The sequence below is a fragment of the Montipora foliosa genome, chromosome 1, assembly GCF_036669935.1.
Source record: "Montipora foliosa isolate CH-2021 chromosome 1, ASM3666993v2, whole genome shotgun sequence".
NCBI lineage: Eukaryota > Metazoa > Cnidaria > Anthozoa > Scleractinia > Acroporidae > Montipora > Montipora foliosa.
Window position 1 is genome coordinate 13,460,503 of NC_090869.1, and position 13,615 is coordinate 13,474,117.

The 13,615-nt window shown below is 40.5% G+C and overlaps 2 protein-coding genes across 3 annotated transcripts in view; both read right to left on the reverse strand.

The window, feature by feature from the left end:
- Positions 1 to 2,658, reverse strand: part of LOC137986567 (uncharacterized) — a 40,236-nt gene extending 37,578 nt beyond the window's left edge. The window contains exon 1 of one of the 2 annotated variants that reach the window (XM_068833617.1): positions 2,484 to 2,658. Coding sequence is in view for 1 of the 2 variants with exons in the window: in XM_068833666.1 (XP_068689767.1) it covers positions 2,484 to 2,535 (52 nt within the window). In the remaining variant the exon portion in view is untranslated. The remainder of the gene's footprint in view (positions 1 to 2,483) is intronic. The other variant, XM_068833666.1, reaches the window with a different exon arrangement.
- Positions 2,659 to 9,503: 6,845 nt separating this feature from the next.
- The window catches only part of LOC137986840 (membrane-bound transcription factor site-1 protease-like), a 38,955-nt gene continuing 34,843 nt past the window's right edge, over positions 9,504 to 13,615 (reverse strand). Inside the window, exons 27-28 of the mRNA XM_068833675.1 lie at positions 11,839 to 12,014; positions 9,504 to 11,192 (exon numbers count right to left, since the gene is read on the reverse strand). Coding sequence (XP_068689776.1) covers positions 10,929 to 11,192; positions 11,839 to 12,014 — 440 coding nt within the window. The 3' untranslated portion in view covers positions 9,504 to 10,928. The remainder of the gene's footprint in view (positions 11,193 to 11,838; positions 12,015 to 13,615) is intronic.

Below are 13,615 nucleotides of genomic sequence, written 5' to 3' on the forward strand. Positions count from 1 at the left end.
CCCGAATTTCGAAAAACATAGGTAGGGTACCGGGAGTTTCGGAGTGCCGTGCGAGACTTTTTTGCTAGTGCAGAGCGGCGGGCTTCATAAGTCGTCGTCTATCAATGGGTCTTCCGAACCCTGAATGGGTCGGCCAGAGATCTAGAGAGAGAACTATTGCCATTATTATGAGTTGATTTATTATTAATTTAGATTCCGAAAATGCTTCCTTTTATAAAATATGGACAATTAACACACGATTCACAACTTTTTAAAAGTCACATCTGCGAAACTGACGGCTTTCGAAAACACTTTCCAAGTAAACGGTAATTTGGGGAGTAAAGTATTCCGTATTCTCCCGAAAACCTTAATTTAAGAGTGAGGATGCTCTCGCAATTTTGGCTAATAACCGGAGAATGAGAAAGGTGTGTACATTCTACATTGTGGCTCTCGATAAAGTTGCGACATATATTTCACAATTTAAAAACAATGGTAAACTACAAAGCGATGCGAGATCATTGTCATCAGTCAATGTCAATTGAAAAAGGGGGAAAAATGAAGGAATCTTTTAGCAAATATAACAGCGACTGCAACGAGGCCGGTTACGCAACACTCACATCAAAGAAATATCTGGCTCAGGACGTTCTTCGCCAAGTTCACGGTTTCCTACATTTTACAGTATTAGTACAGAACGTTTGGAAACTTTCCAGTTCAATCCTTAACCAAAAATTTACGTCATTCTCACACCGCGTTTCAATCCAGGAGGCTCCAACCAGTTTCAGCACTTTCCACAAACTGTAGTATTTGGAAGCCCGATTGAATCTACCCAACGGCAAAGTTATGGTACCATCTGAGATACCACCAATAATTGAAGATGAAGTTGATGTTGCACTCATTGACAGACGTAATAAGTTACCATGGCAACAAAAAAGTCGTCTGAAAACACCATCTGCTTTTGTATTTAAATGCATATCTCAAAAACGAACTCGGTGGTCCCTAATGTTCACTGCTGGAAAGTTATCAACCACTCTGCGAGCAGAGCCTCCTTTTGTCTTTTTCTTTACTGAGGAGGAGAAAAGTAGGCTCTGCCCGAATCGCGTCAACTCTTTGAAGCCGCCGCAGCCCGAGCTTCTGGACTAGTCAATCTTGTTTTCTCTCGTCAAACCGGTTATTCCAGTGCAAGCGTACCTTCAGTGACAAAACCGATGGTTATAATTGAGCCCGCTGTACCATGAAAAACCAAGATGGCGGCGAGATCTGGCATATTAGGCTTGGGCTCGAGACTGTATCCTGGCAACATGCAGCGCATATTCAATAAAGATCTTACTCGATTCATGCAGAGCCTTTCTCGAGAACTCCAAAATCGAGCAAGCAAAAAAAAGGCTCTGCTAGCAGGGTGGTTATCAACAAGCTAAGATAAAAGTCTATGCGAGTTAAAAAAAAGCTGGAGCGGATTCAGAGCCACCTTCAGAATCGGTAAAATTTAAGGTGCTCCAGAGTTTTCTTTTAGCTTTCTAATCACTTTCCAGCAACAAAAATGGGGATTACCGAGTTCGTTTCTGAGACGTGTTCAAAGGCAAAATAAAAGCCGTTTTTACATGGCTCTTTTGCTGCCATTGTAACCGATTGCGCCACATCGATGAGTGCCATCTTGTTAAGTAGTCATTGGTTTCATTTCGTACCAGAAGTTTGCAGTCACGTGAAATTGTGTTACCGTAATTTTTGTAATAAGACATTCCCTCCAAATTGTTCAAACTGGTTTGAGACACTCAATTAAAAAACAGGTGGAAAAATCGCGAAGTGACTATCGATGTCAGTTTAAATTGCTTTCTAAGGAAATTGCATCTCTCAACAGATATGTTCTAATTATCTTAATGTAAACTGCTTTACCAGTGATAGCTGCTCTCAACAAATTCTCTTGATGTAACTGACTGCTCTACTAGTTATAACATTAGAGATGGAATCATGGGACATGAAATGAAAATTAGAAGCTTGAAACTTGCTTGCAATTGTTTAAGTTTGTTATGTACCTGCTTTGACCTTTCTAATTTTCATTTCAAGGCATTCCAAGGCATTTCACAGTTCTAATGCATGGAATTTTATTAATTCTAAATTCATTTAATGTAAACTTTTCGGGCTGAGCCGGTGCTACTTCAAATTTTCAATCGACGTATTCTTATTAGGAAATTTCGGGAAGTCATTCGGACTAAGGTAAAACGTGCTTCTTTTCGTTTCAACAAAACTAGGTCAAGTGTTAGAGAACATCATTGCTTTCTGGCACCCATCCAAGCTCTTTGATCGAGTGTCGCGGCATTAGGCAAGGAATCGAGAACGTAGACACGAATTTAGTTTGTACGTGTCACAAACTTAAAAGACGCCAAACTAATGCTACAAGCATTTATGAGCACAACCGGCTACAAGTTTCTTCACCGAAGTTTGATGCATGGCGCTCAAAACAAACAGGTCATATTCCCTTAAACAGTCAAGGTAATTGATGGACTAACCTTGCAAAGTGAATAATAATACGGCCAAGAATATCGCACCTCTAGAAAACATCTTCTTATATCGCAAACGGGTACAGCATCAAACCACAGAGTTGTGATATACGTGATCTAAAACGGAGTTTGCGAATCTCTTACGGCTGTTAAAGTTGTCTTTTTTGTTTATCCGTTTCTATGTAACTTTGGCTCAACTTGTCAGCGTAAAAAACGTTCATTCTTTTGAGACCTTAAGTAAACACAAAATTAACATAGCACTGACAAAGTTTTCCTTCAAGACTGAATGTTGCTCTTCAACAAAAATCTGATCTGACTACTCTTAACTGATACAACTAATTCTTTCATCTGTTTGCTGGTTTGCGTGATAAACACTTTTTAGTCAATGAAAACGCTGGAAATTACTTTGTTTCTTCTAATGACTTTTTAAGTAGCGGAAGTTCGGAAATCCTTTTCGCATTTTTTTTATTCCCTTAACGAATTTGAGTCGCATCCAAATCGAGAGGTTCATCTGATGGCAAGTGGCGGCATTTTAAACAAGAAAGTCACGTAAGAAATTGATGAACGTAAAAGACCGTACGTCCTAACTTTGATTCACCTCATTCGGTGGCCTGACTCAAACAGAGCCTGAGAACAATTTGCATATAAATTAGGTCATTACATTTAGACGAAGAGAGGCCAACGTGCTGCTTTGATCGGATTGGTTAAAACACGAAATAATCATTTCAAATAGTTAAAGAAAAGTAAGCAATTTAAGAAAGTATATAAACATTATCCCTCCCGAAGTGTTTCTGATCGAGAAAAAGAAAATTAAGGTAGGATCGTGATTATGTTGATGATATCAAGAAAGCACGCACCCACTGGAACCTTAAAATAAGGAAGGAGAGATGTTGAGTAACACTTGATCGCAAATAAACCGCTAGAACATTATTAAAATACATTAAAGACAAAGCTTTTAAAAAAGATACAATTCTTCAAGACTTCCTCAGTTTTATTTTCATATCATTGGCATGACTCACCATGTTGGCGTACAAAACACCCGGTTTGGGGGGGGGGGGGGGGGTGGTACTGCCATATATGGGCGCCAAAAAGGTATGTGCTGCTGTGAAGGGTAGGGTTTTTAAGAAGTTTACTCTAGCATAGGGTATGTAAATCAGAGCGTTTGGGTCTAGAATAGGGTATAATTTTTCACGAAACTGACCAGTTGGTTGAATATTTTATCTAGACCAAGAAAACCAGGAATTGCTACTCAAAAATATAAAAAAATGGAATCGTCAGGTCTAAATTTTCACGACTCAGCCTAAACAGCGTTGATAGATGACTATCATAAAACGCTACTGAATGTTATGAACTGGTTACACTGGTTAAAATTAAGCAATTTATTGTCTCGATAATGCGTGCGTACGTGCTTGGCATTGCTCAGCATGTAACCAGCGACCCCGGCCAGCGACGCGACCAGGATACGGGGTTGAAAATCGAAAAGCCGTATCCAAAATTAGGACTCACTTAGGACTGTTCTTTGTGACTGCAAGAAAGAAGATGGACGGTTTTGTTACTACGAAGGAGATGGACTGTTTTTTTTTGGTGACTTTGAGAAAGAAGGTAAGTGTTTTTTTTTTATGATCGCATGTAAATAATTATCATCAGAATTTCGAATTATGACCAGAAAAATTTATAACGAATACACACAGTGATGGCTTTTCCAAAGCTATAATGAAGATGTAAAACAATTTTAATATGGAAGTTGCAATCGCGGGTAGTGCAAACCGGAACTCTTTGGTGAGATTACTTGCTTCTTTAAAGTATTAATTAACTGCTCTCATCAGCTATTTGCGAGGGCTTGAAAGAAAAACAAAATTGAATATTGCCGGGGTTTAATGTCCGTATTTCATGCCCGAATTTCGTTCGGGAATTTCGTCCGCTAATTGCAGATAGTATTTTCTTTTTTGTGTGACCCAGAACCCTGGGTCCAACCGGATGCCATACTGGTGTCGGAGCCTGCTGGCTGTTAATTTCTTTTTTTTTTTTTTTTGAAACTAGATTAATACTGTTTTCGCTTTTTGAGTTTGAGTATACTATTCGAATTAAAGCCGCATCTACGGCGTCTTATCGAATAAATAGGGACCTTAAGCAAGGACGACGACGATGGCTACGAGAACGCAACAAATTTGCATATTCAGTTGGTAAAAACAATAGCTTGGCACGCCCTGCTCGTGCGTTTTACATTTTGATACATTTCTTTGCCGTTCTCGTCTTGACTACGACGTGAAATGATCAAATTTGAGGTCATGTGGAGGACGAGAGCACATGACGATCAATTTTCAATTTTCTCTCTGAATATCCACACCGTTCTCATCAATTTTATTCTTGGATTGCGCATTCACACTTTCCAAGCCGAACGACATGGAGTAATCGTAAAATTATTACAGTAACGGGAAATAATATTTTTAGGCAACGTTCTCGCAGCCGTCGTCGTCGTCCTTGCTTAAGGTCCCTAATACGAATACATACGGCACATATATAAATCCAGACATAACTAATCGATGACTACAATGACATCGATAAAATCCATGAGTATTCAATGGTAATAAATAGGTAATCAGTTGATTAGTCCCTGATTACTGCCGATGATCGATTAGTCAGCATTGATTGCATCGATTAGTCATTGATTAGTCATTGATTTCATTCATCAGCATCTAGTGACAATTCAGTTTGTCTTTTCAACGACTATGCTGTACTTGATCGCGAGAAATGGCATTTGTCCTGGGTATGGTTTTGAATGGTAATCATGGTCGTGTTGATTATAAGAGACCAGTTAATTACGACGATTCCAAGAAGCAGTCCATCATTTGTTATTTCCATGTTCACAGCGAAGTCACTAGAGACGACAGCGTCGTACGCGGGAAGTACAAGCCATCGTTGTCAGACATACATGAATTCCCATTCTCTGACATCATCTCGCACACGAACATGTCAATAACGGAGCAGGGAATACTAACTATCCCCAAAGAAGAGCTAACGGAAATAGAATCCACTGCTGCTACAAGGTTGCAACCTCGACCAACCCGGGTCACGCGAACCTGAACATCTGTTGCAGACGTTGAACGAATGGCCAGTCAGTTTGCTTTTGATGAAGGAATGAATGAGTTGCCGGTCCCCAGGCTGCTTTGTTTTCCTCTACATTTGCAAAGACGTCTGGGATCTCCAAGGGGCAAACAAACCCTCATTCGAGGGTGTGCAGTGTATGGATGCAACAATGACAGTCGATATTCACAGCGACAGATCAAACTACTGTAGTAATGTCTTGAGATTTTACTCTCCGCGATCCAACAAAACTTAAGACTTGAAATGGCAGCTTGAGAGAAACAACTGCAAAGAACAAACTTCAAGGTCACCTTGAGCACTAAAGTTGGCTCTCATCATTTCGCCGTTGGGTACCGTTGTGATACTTGTGAAAAGCCTACTTTGTACGTGAAAGGTCAAGTTATCCAGACAAAGGGAACAATGTGAAATCGTTTGCCGGTTAAAGCAAAGCTCGGAAAGAGTGTAAACACTGAATAATGCTCAATGTATACAGAAAACCGATTTAAACCGACCGGCTGCTTGCAGCGATACAGCAAACTCTTCCTGAAAAAACAAAAACCACTTCTTCCGAGCGTCAATAGGGTTGATTCACTAAATTCTCCTGGAATTCGGCAACCCGCGTTTAGATCTGACTTCCAACCATCAGCTACTTGTGATCAAGAACATATCTGTAAAGGATTATTCTGAAAATGCGACAACCATGAAAACGGAAATGAAACCATCTTCAACTGGAACTAACGAAAAGTTTTTGAAACGAAAATCAAACCCGATCAGAAACCATTCCCTTCTTCAAACCGATCTAATGCTAATGGCGTGGAACACAATACACACTGACTGAAAATAAAATTAAGACTGTCTATGTGAAATCATCCTCGACTGAAAGTGGAATACTTAACTCGGAATTGAGCGAGGACGAGAAGCACTTTGAATCCGACTCTTCCTCCAGATAGCTATCACGGCATTGCTTCACTGAAGGCTTGGAATCTGGCTTCAGTTGAATGTTGCTTTCGTTTTCCTTTCGTGTCGATGTTTTCTCTAGCCTTTACATCATTGCCCTCGTCTGGATAACCTTTCATATACAAAATGGGCTTCTCGCAAGTATTAAAACGGTACCAAAAGGCACCAAAGCTGAAACAACCTAAAACTTTACTAATGCTAACATTAGGCCTAAAAAACAATGTTAGCCTAAGGCTAGCATTTTTGTAAGGTTTGGGTTGTTTCAGTTATATGAAACAATGACCTGCAACCTGCACTTTACGTCACCCTCCGTGATTAGAGTAAACTTTAGTGCTCTTGTTGGCCTTGAAGTTTGTTCTTTGAAGCTGTTTCTCCCATGCCGTCATTTCTTTGTTGGTTCGATAAGAGTAAAACCTCAAGACAGTACAAGTTTGTTCTGTCGCTCTGAATATCGACGGTCATTGTCGCATCCATACACTCACTGCATGGTGATCGCCACCATCTATGACTACTTCTTAAACTCAACGATTTATATTTCTTGAAATCCTACAAATACCTCTTAGTGAACGTTTCTAATCTCCCAATTTAACTCGAGTTTAAATCCTACAAATACTTCTTACTGAATGTTTCTAATCGCGTATTTTAACTCGAGCAACGCAATCGACTCGTTTGTTTACCCCATGGTGATCCGAGAAGTCTTTGCAAATATAGGGGAAAAACGAAGGGGCCCGGGGACCGGCAACTAATTCATTGCAAGAACAGTAGTGACCCCACAGCAGTCATCGTCGAGTGCAGATGTCCGGTCAACACTAATTTTCCATCCATCAAACTGACATTGGACATTTCGTAACAATTACACGACGCAATATCTCATGTTAATTTTATTGACAAGCTTACCGCTCTAAAAAGAATGAAAACAGACAGAATTACAGCTTTAGTTCAGGAAGAAATAGCGTTTCTAAGCTATGCCGCGCTGATCTACAGTATTTAGGTCTAAAAACCCCGTTGAAGACGGTTAACTTTCAATTGTTTTGCTGGGTACTACTATTTCAATACTTGAAAAATTTCGATTTTTCGGGAAGTTGTCTCGTTAGTCTAGTGGATATCGGACACTGCAAGGTGAAGCCATCGATCCAGGTTAAACGCTTTGCCTCGCCTATTGTGACTCTTCTCAGCTTGTTTAAAATCTTTGTTTCGTTGAAATAGATTTGAAGTCTAAAGTAGACTGTACGTCGTATAAGTTGTATAAAATGGGAAATGTCAGTTGTGAGGGATGGCCAGATGGCTCAAGGAGATCGGGGAAGACACGAACGGTTATTTCGTACAATACTGAATAACGCTTTCGTCCGATCTTTACGAGGGATTTTTACACAAATATGCCGTGCTTGATCGAGATGTTTATAGCTATAAACATCTCGATCAAGCACGGCATATTTGTGTAAAAATCCCACAATAAGTGAAAGGTACACAGTTTTTGAAAGACAAAGGACGATGTTATTTGACATAAATCATCGAAAATCCGTTTTGTTTTAAATACCTAGTTTACTTCCAGAATTATCCTGTAGCAAAGTTCTTCTATGCTTGTGTATAGAAGTTGTTTTGAATATCTGAAATGAAAACGTTGCACCTTTGTAATACAGAACTTTTAAAGTGTGTGTATAAAATACATTGTTGTTTCGGTTGTACCGTAGGTTATTTAGGAAGTCGAGTTTTTTTGCTGTTGCACCCAAAAAGCAACACTCGTGCGGTTCTTTATACAAGCAGGTTAACCTGAAATTTAGGACTTGATGGAAAAAAAACTTGTCAAGTATACATAAATCTTTTTTAAGAGAGAAGCGATTGTGGTACAAGGTTTTGTTTTGGCTTTGCTTTAGACTGTGCTAGTGACCTCAGTTTCTGGAAAACAGCTACTCTAGGATAGGAATGATTTGGGGAGTTTACTCTAGTATAGGGTAGCAAAATCGAGCTTAAACTACAATCATAGACAAAAGTAGTTGGGAAGGTTATGTAAATGAACCACACCAGAGCTGTATTTCAACCTGCTTCTGTTAAAGGTCAAAAGAAATAGTTTCACTTTCTCTTACATAGCCCCCCTCCCCCCTATTCAATGTTGGAGGGTAAGTCAACTATTTTCCACTGAAACCATTCAGTTTTGCACAACATTGAAGGAGGGGGAGGGGAGAGAAGCAATGAAGACTTCAAAAGTACTAACCTTCCCAACAGTTTTGTCTAGGATTGTAGCTCTGGTATAGGCTAAGGGTTCCAGGGTCCCAGCGGCACATTCCCACCCCAGAAATACCTAAAGTACCTCCCCCCCCCCCCCCCATCCCGGGACAAAACAAAAGCAAAGTGTCGCGGGCGTTTTGCATAATGACAGCGCCAAATTCCAAAGACTCTCTCGTTATGGGAGACTTCACTGTTTATAAACAATTCTGTGGTTATTTAAATTTTGCCAACCACAAAACAAAAGAATCCTTTGTTTCGACAGCCAATAGATCTCTGGTTGGCACATTAATGCATGACGATAGGTGACGTAAAAGTGTGTATCGCTACTGTTCAGTTCACCAATATGGCTGCCATGACGTCAGATGCAAGCCAAAGAATGTTTTATTGTATTCCATATTTCCAGTTGTTACTTTGAATTTTGACTTTACAATGATATGAAGTTGCGTCTAAAAGTCGTCGAAACTTTTCAACAAACATTTTTTTTTTAAAGCTTTAAGCTTTGTCTCTTACGTATTTAAATAACAATCTAGGGTTGCCGTCAAGTGTTACTCCAACTAAGAGAGGAGAAATGATAATAGGTCCTTTTCAGTTTTTCGCGCATAACAACAACAACAACCACCTGTTCTTGAAAAGTTTCCCACATTTTGTTTATAATCATACAAACATAAGACATAACCCACTTTGACGAATCTTCAAGTGCCCCAAACCTAAAATATTTTTCTTGGTCAAGATAAATCCATTCACGCATTGAAAAAAACAATCTCCAGTTTTCACTTTAATATTCAAGTTTTGATGTATTATAAAATTTAACAAAACAAAATGTCGTTCGTCTCACGCTGGGCTCAGATGGTACGAAGCATGCACCAACATGATCCACGAAATGGCGTTATAAACCTCTTTGCACTGCAAAACAGTTTGTGACGTCATCTCAGGAATAGCCCATGCATCTCACCGTCTCGGGTGTGCGATAAGCGAATGCCAATTTTTAGACAACTCTTGCGGCCCTTTAGAGGCAAAATCGCAACAAGACAACCCTTTGACTCCCAAGAGTGATCGATATCTAAATTCTCTTCACAATTTCATCATCGTCAGTCAGTCAGACAGGTATAAAGAATCAAGATTATTACCAGCTTACGAGGTGTTACCTTGATAAAACACCAAATTCTCATGATTACTCATCAAATAACTCAAGGGTACTAGTGAGGAGAATGAACGTTTCGATCGTGGGAATGAAATTCTGGTTTAATGGTGCTGAAATTGAGCGTTTTCACTCACGTGACCAGCAGCCATATTGAATTACTGAAACAAAAGAAAGTATTTACATAAAAATAGAGTTTAATTCCCGGAGGATTTGTTTGGTACCATCATGGCCGCCATTCCTTTGTTTTGAAACACCAACATGGCCGCCGTGACGTCATGTGAAAACGCTCTATTGACTTCTCCGGAATTAAAAAAATATAGTTTCCCAGCAGCACTTTAAACCAGGCAGTCAGACACCTGTATCTCTCACATGGGAAGACGGAAAATAAGTCCTGTCCATGTACCCCGGCAACAGTCCATGTTACTCACTCGAAACGTAAACAAGAACGTTTAAATAAATTACATTTTTTACCGGTTCTTTACCGTCCGATACACCCTTTTCAGTTAAATCCCAATCTGGAAGACAAAACAATAAATTGTTCTGCATTTGAACAATCATTGTTTTGTCCTCCAGATTGGGAATTACTGAAATGGGTCTATTGTCGCATGAAACGATCTTTCCGAATCATTATCGTATAAAATTCAGCATCAACAATCACTCTTCTACCGCTGAGGAAAATAAAATTTTAGAAGCCTCCAAATAACAGGAGCCGTTTGTGGAATTTGTAAATCCCCGCTAGACATTTCTTGGCCCTCCTTTTCAGTTTGTGTACATGGAACGATTGTACCACTCGCTGACGTTTTTTTTGTTTTGTTTGTTTATCTGAATCCATCTAGCTACAAATGTCGTTAAGTCTTGCTTGATGAAGTGCATGTGAAGCCTCCAGCGTTGTTGGAATTTCTGCTTCGAAGAACTGGCCCGGGGTCTCTGTCTTAATAGACTTCACATCGAGGCTCCACCACTAAGATGTCCCTCACAGCACTTCATGGCTCGAAGTGAAATCCGGGGACACAGTTGATCGTAATAATTTCTCACGTCCAATCTGATTACACGAACGGAAGTTTAGTTCTTGGCATCGCCAATCTCGGTTGCTTGGGGCTCTTTCCTTTCTTGGTTCGTGGTTTACGATGCGCTCGACACGAAAGCACGGCGCAATAAATAACAACTAGACCAGTAAAGAAAACAAGGGACATGGGGAGGGTAGACAGGACACTAATGTGACTTGAGGCGGGAAGTTCATCCGGGTCTGAATCGGCTACATCCGGGTAGGGAGCAACTCGCTGTACGTGACGCGGTACAATCACAGGTAACTAAATAATATGTGAAAAGAACCAACAAAAATGCATTTTGAGCATGAACGACATGTTTTAGAAAGGGTGGAAGAGATTGCAAGGCAACCATTACGACACTACCAAGGGTGAAAAGACCATATTCGTATTGGACTGGGACTAGCTTGCAATCGAGGCTACTGCGGGGAAATCTTTTCAAACGCAAATACTTTAATAGATTTCCCTGCATTAGCCTCCATGGCAAGCTACAATCCTGGACAAATTGATGAACACTCTTATCTAATTCACTCTTGGTCCTACGCGTTACCCAGTGAAGAACTGGCTCACAATTGAACCACCGAGTAATGAATACATACAGCCAGGAAACAGGAAAGAACGAGAAAAGCTTGAGAATTGCTTAGGGCGCAAAAGAAAACAACACCCGGCTACTCGAGTGTATCCCACTCTCACAAGTTTTCCAATAGGTTGTTCCACTGACTGTCGTAAACAAGGTTAGGTCACCCTGAAGAACTGGAAGCTTAACTCGACGGCCGGAACTTTTCACCTTAGATACAACTCAACTTGTCGTCTTCATACTTAATACATAATATTATGGCATTGCGTATACACGGATACATACTATGGTGGCTCACAAAAATCGACCCAACGAATTCACTTTAACACCTACCTGGTCTAAATTTACTGAAAGCAGCCATCTTTGCTTGTGAAGGTTCTCTGGGGCCGTGATGTTAAGGGGCTCTGGCTTACTCCACGCCTTGGCAGAGCAATCGGGCAAAGGTACTGTTTCAATGGCCCCAAGTTGGGTTGGGTCCAGTACTTTGGAGTACTTATGAAGATGATTGCCTGAAGAAGAATTGAACACAAGATATCAGATGAGAAAGAAAGATCTGGAATTTCTTGTCTTGTGTAAGCGACAATCTGGAAAACAGAGCAGCACAGGAGTTGTCCGTGTCTTCAAAAAAGCCGATAGTCTAAACCCATTCTAACAATACAAATACATATATTATATGCATTCTATGGAATGTGACAGAAATGACATCCTCTTTCAAGAGCACCTCCTGACTAAAACTATTATATGATGGAGAATAAGTAAAACTTTGGATACGAATCGATTTCCTGAGAGAAAGATCATTTATGAAGTATCTAAATAAATCTTGAAAATGATTTAGTTTCCTCAACTTCTATCACTCGTCAAAATGAACACTCTTGAAATTGTTAATATTGTCATAAACAGGAAAGTATATCACACAGTGTACCGAGATGGGTATTGTAGTGAAAATATGATTGTTATGAAAGGAGAAACGTAGATAAGATGTGAAGATTTAGAGTGAAGATTTAGAGGTAAAATTTAGTTGGGATAATGTCAAAGTACGTTCTATAACACAAGACATATCATACCTTATGCCAGAACGTTTGTAAGCTCATTATGGAGAACCATTTGCTTGCTCTAAAAGCAGCTACAAAAAATCACGTTTGGCAGTCGCCTTTAAGACCCACATTCTCCCTAGAGGCATTGCGTTTCATATGTGAAAATCCCGCCAAAGATAAAATTCACCCAATCAGATCGCTACGATAAGCAATGCGTATTTTCCATAACAAAAACAAACGGTCGAAAAGCCTGTCGGTCGAGGTCTATGCTTACGAGCCAGAAGGCCCATCAATGATCAGGGCGGCGCTTATCTCCGGTTTCATTAGCATGAAGCGACTAGGAGTATTTCTACTCCCCCTTGGATGGGATGCTAGTCCATCGCAGGGTTACCCCCAGCATTTCGCCGGTACCCATTTATACACCTGGGTGGAGAGAGGCACCGTGAGAGTAAAGTGTCTTGCCCAAGAACACAACACAATGTCCCCCGGCCAGTACCCGAATCCGGCCCACTCGATCCGGAGTCGAGCACTCTAACCATGAGGCCACCGCGCCTCCACAGTCGGTCGAAGGCGCGCCTTTAATAGGGAGCTTAAGCAAAGACGACGACGACGACGACGACGACGACGACGACGACGACGACGACGACGGCTAAGAGAAAGCCACAAAACAGTAGGTTTAATAGCAAATACAATAGCTTTGCACGCCCCGCGTGGTGTTTCATGTTTTGATATATTTCCTTGCCATTCTCGTCCTGACGACGACATGAAATGATCAAATTCTCTCCAAACATCCACACCGTTCATACTGCCGCGCATGCTCAACACATTGAGTTTCGACCGATGGCAGAGGTCTCTTTTCTCGTACCAACGCAAAATAAAGAAGACCTCTGTCGTCGTCGTCGTCCTCAATCAAGCTCCCTAACGATTCCTGTACCATATCATTGCTTGCCCGCTCACACAAGTTGTTTTATGCTATATAAGGTTATGCCAACTATTCTAGGGCATTGGAAATCCCTGCCGGAATACAGTTACATCATTCATAAAAAATCGAGATATAGGATTCCAGTGGAAGATAC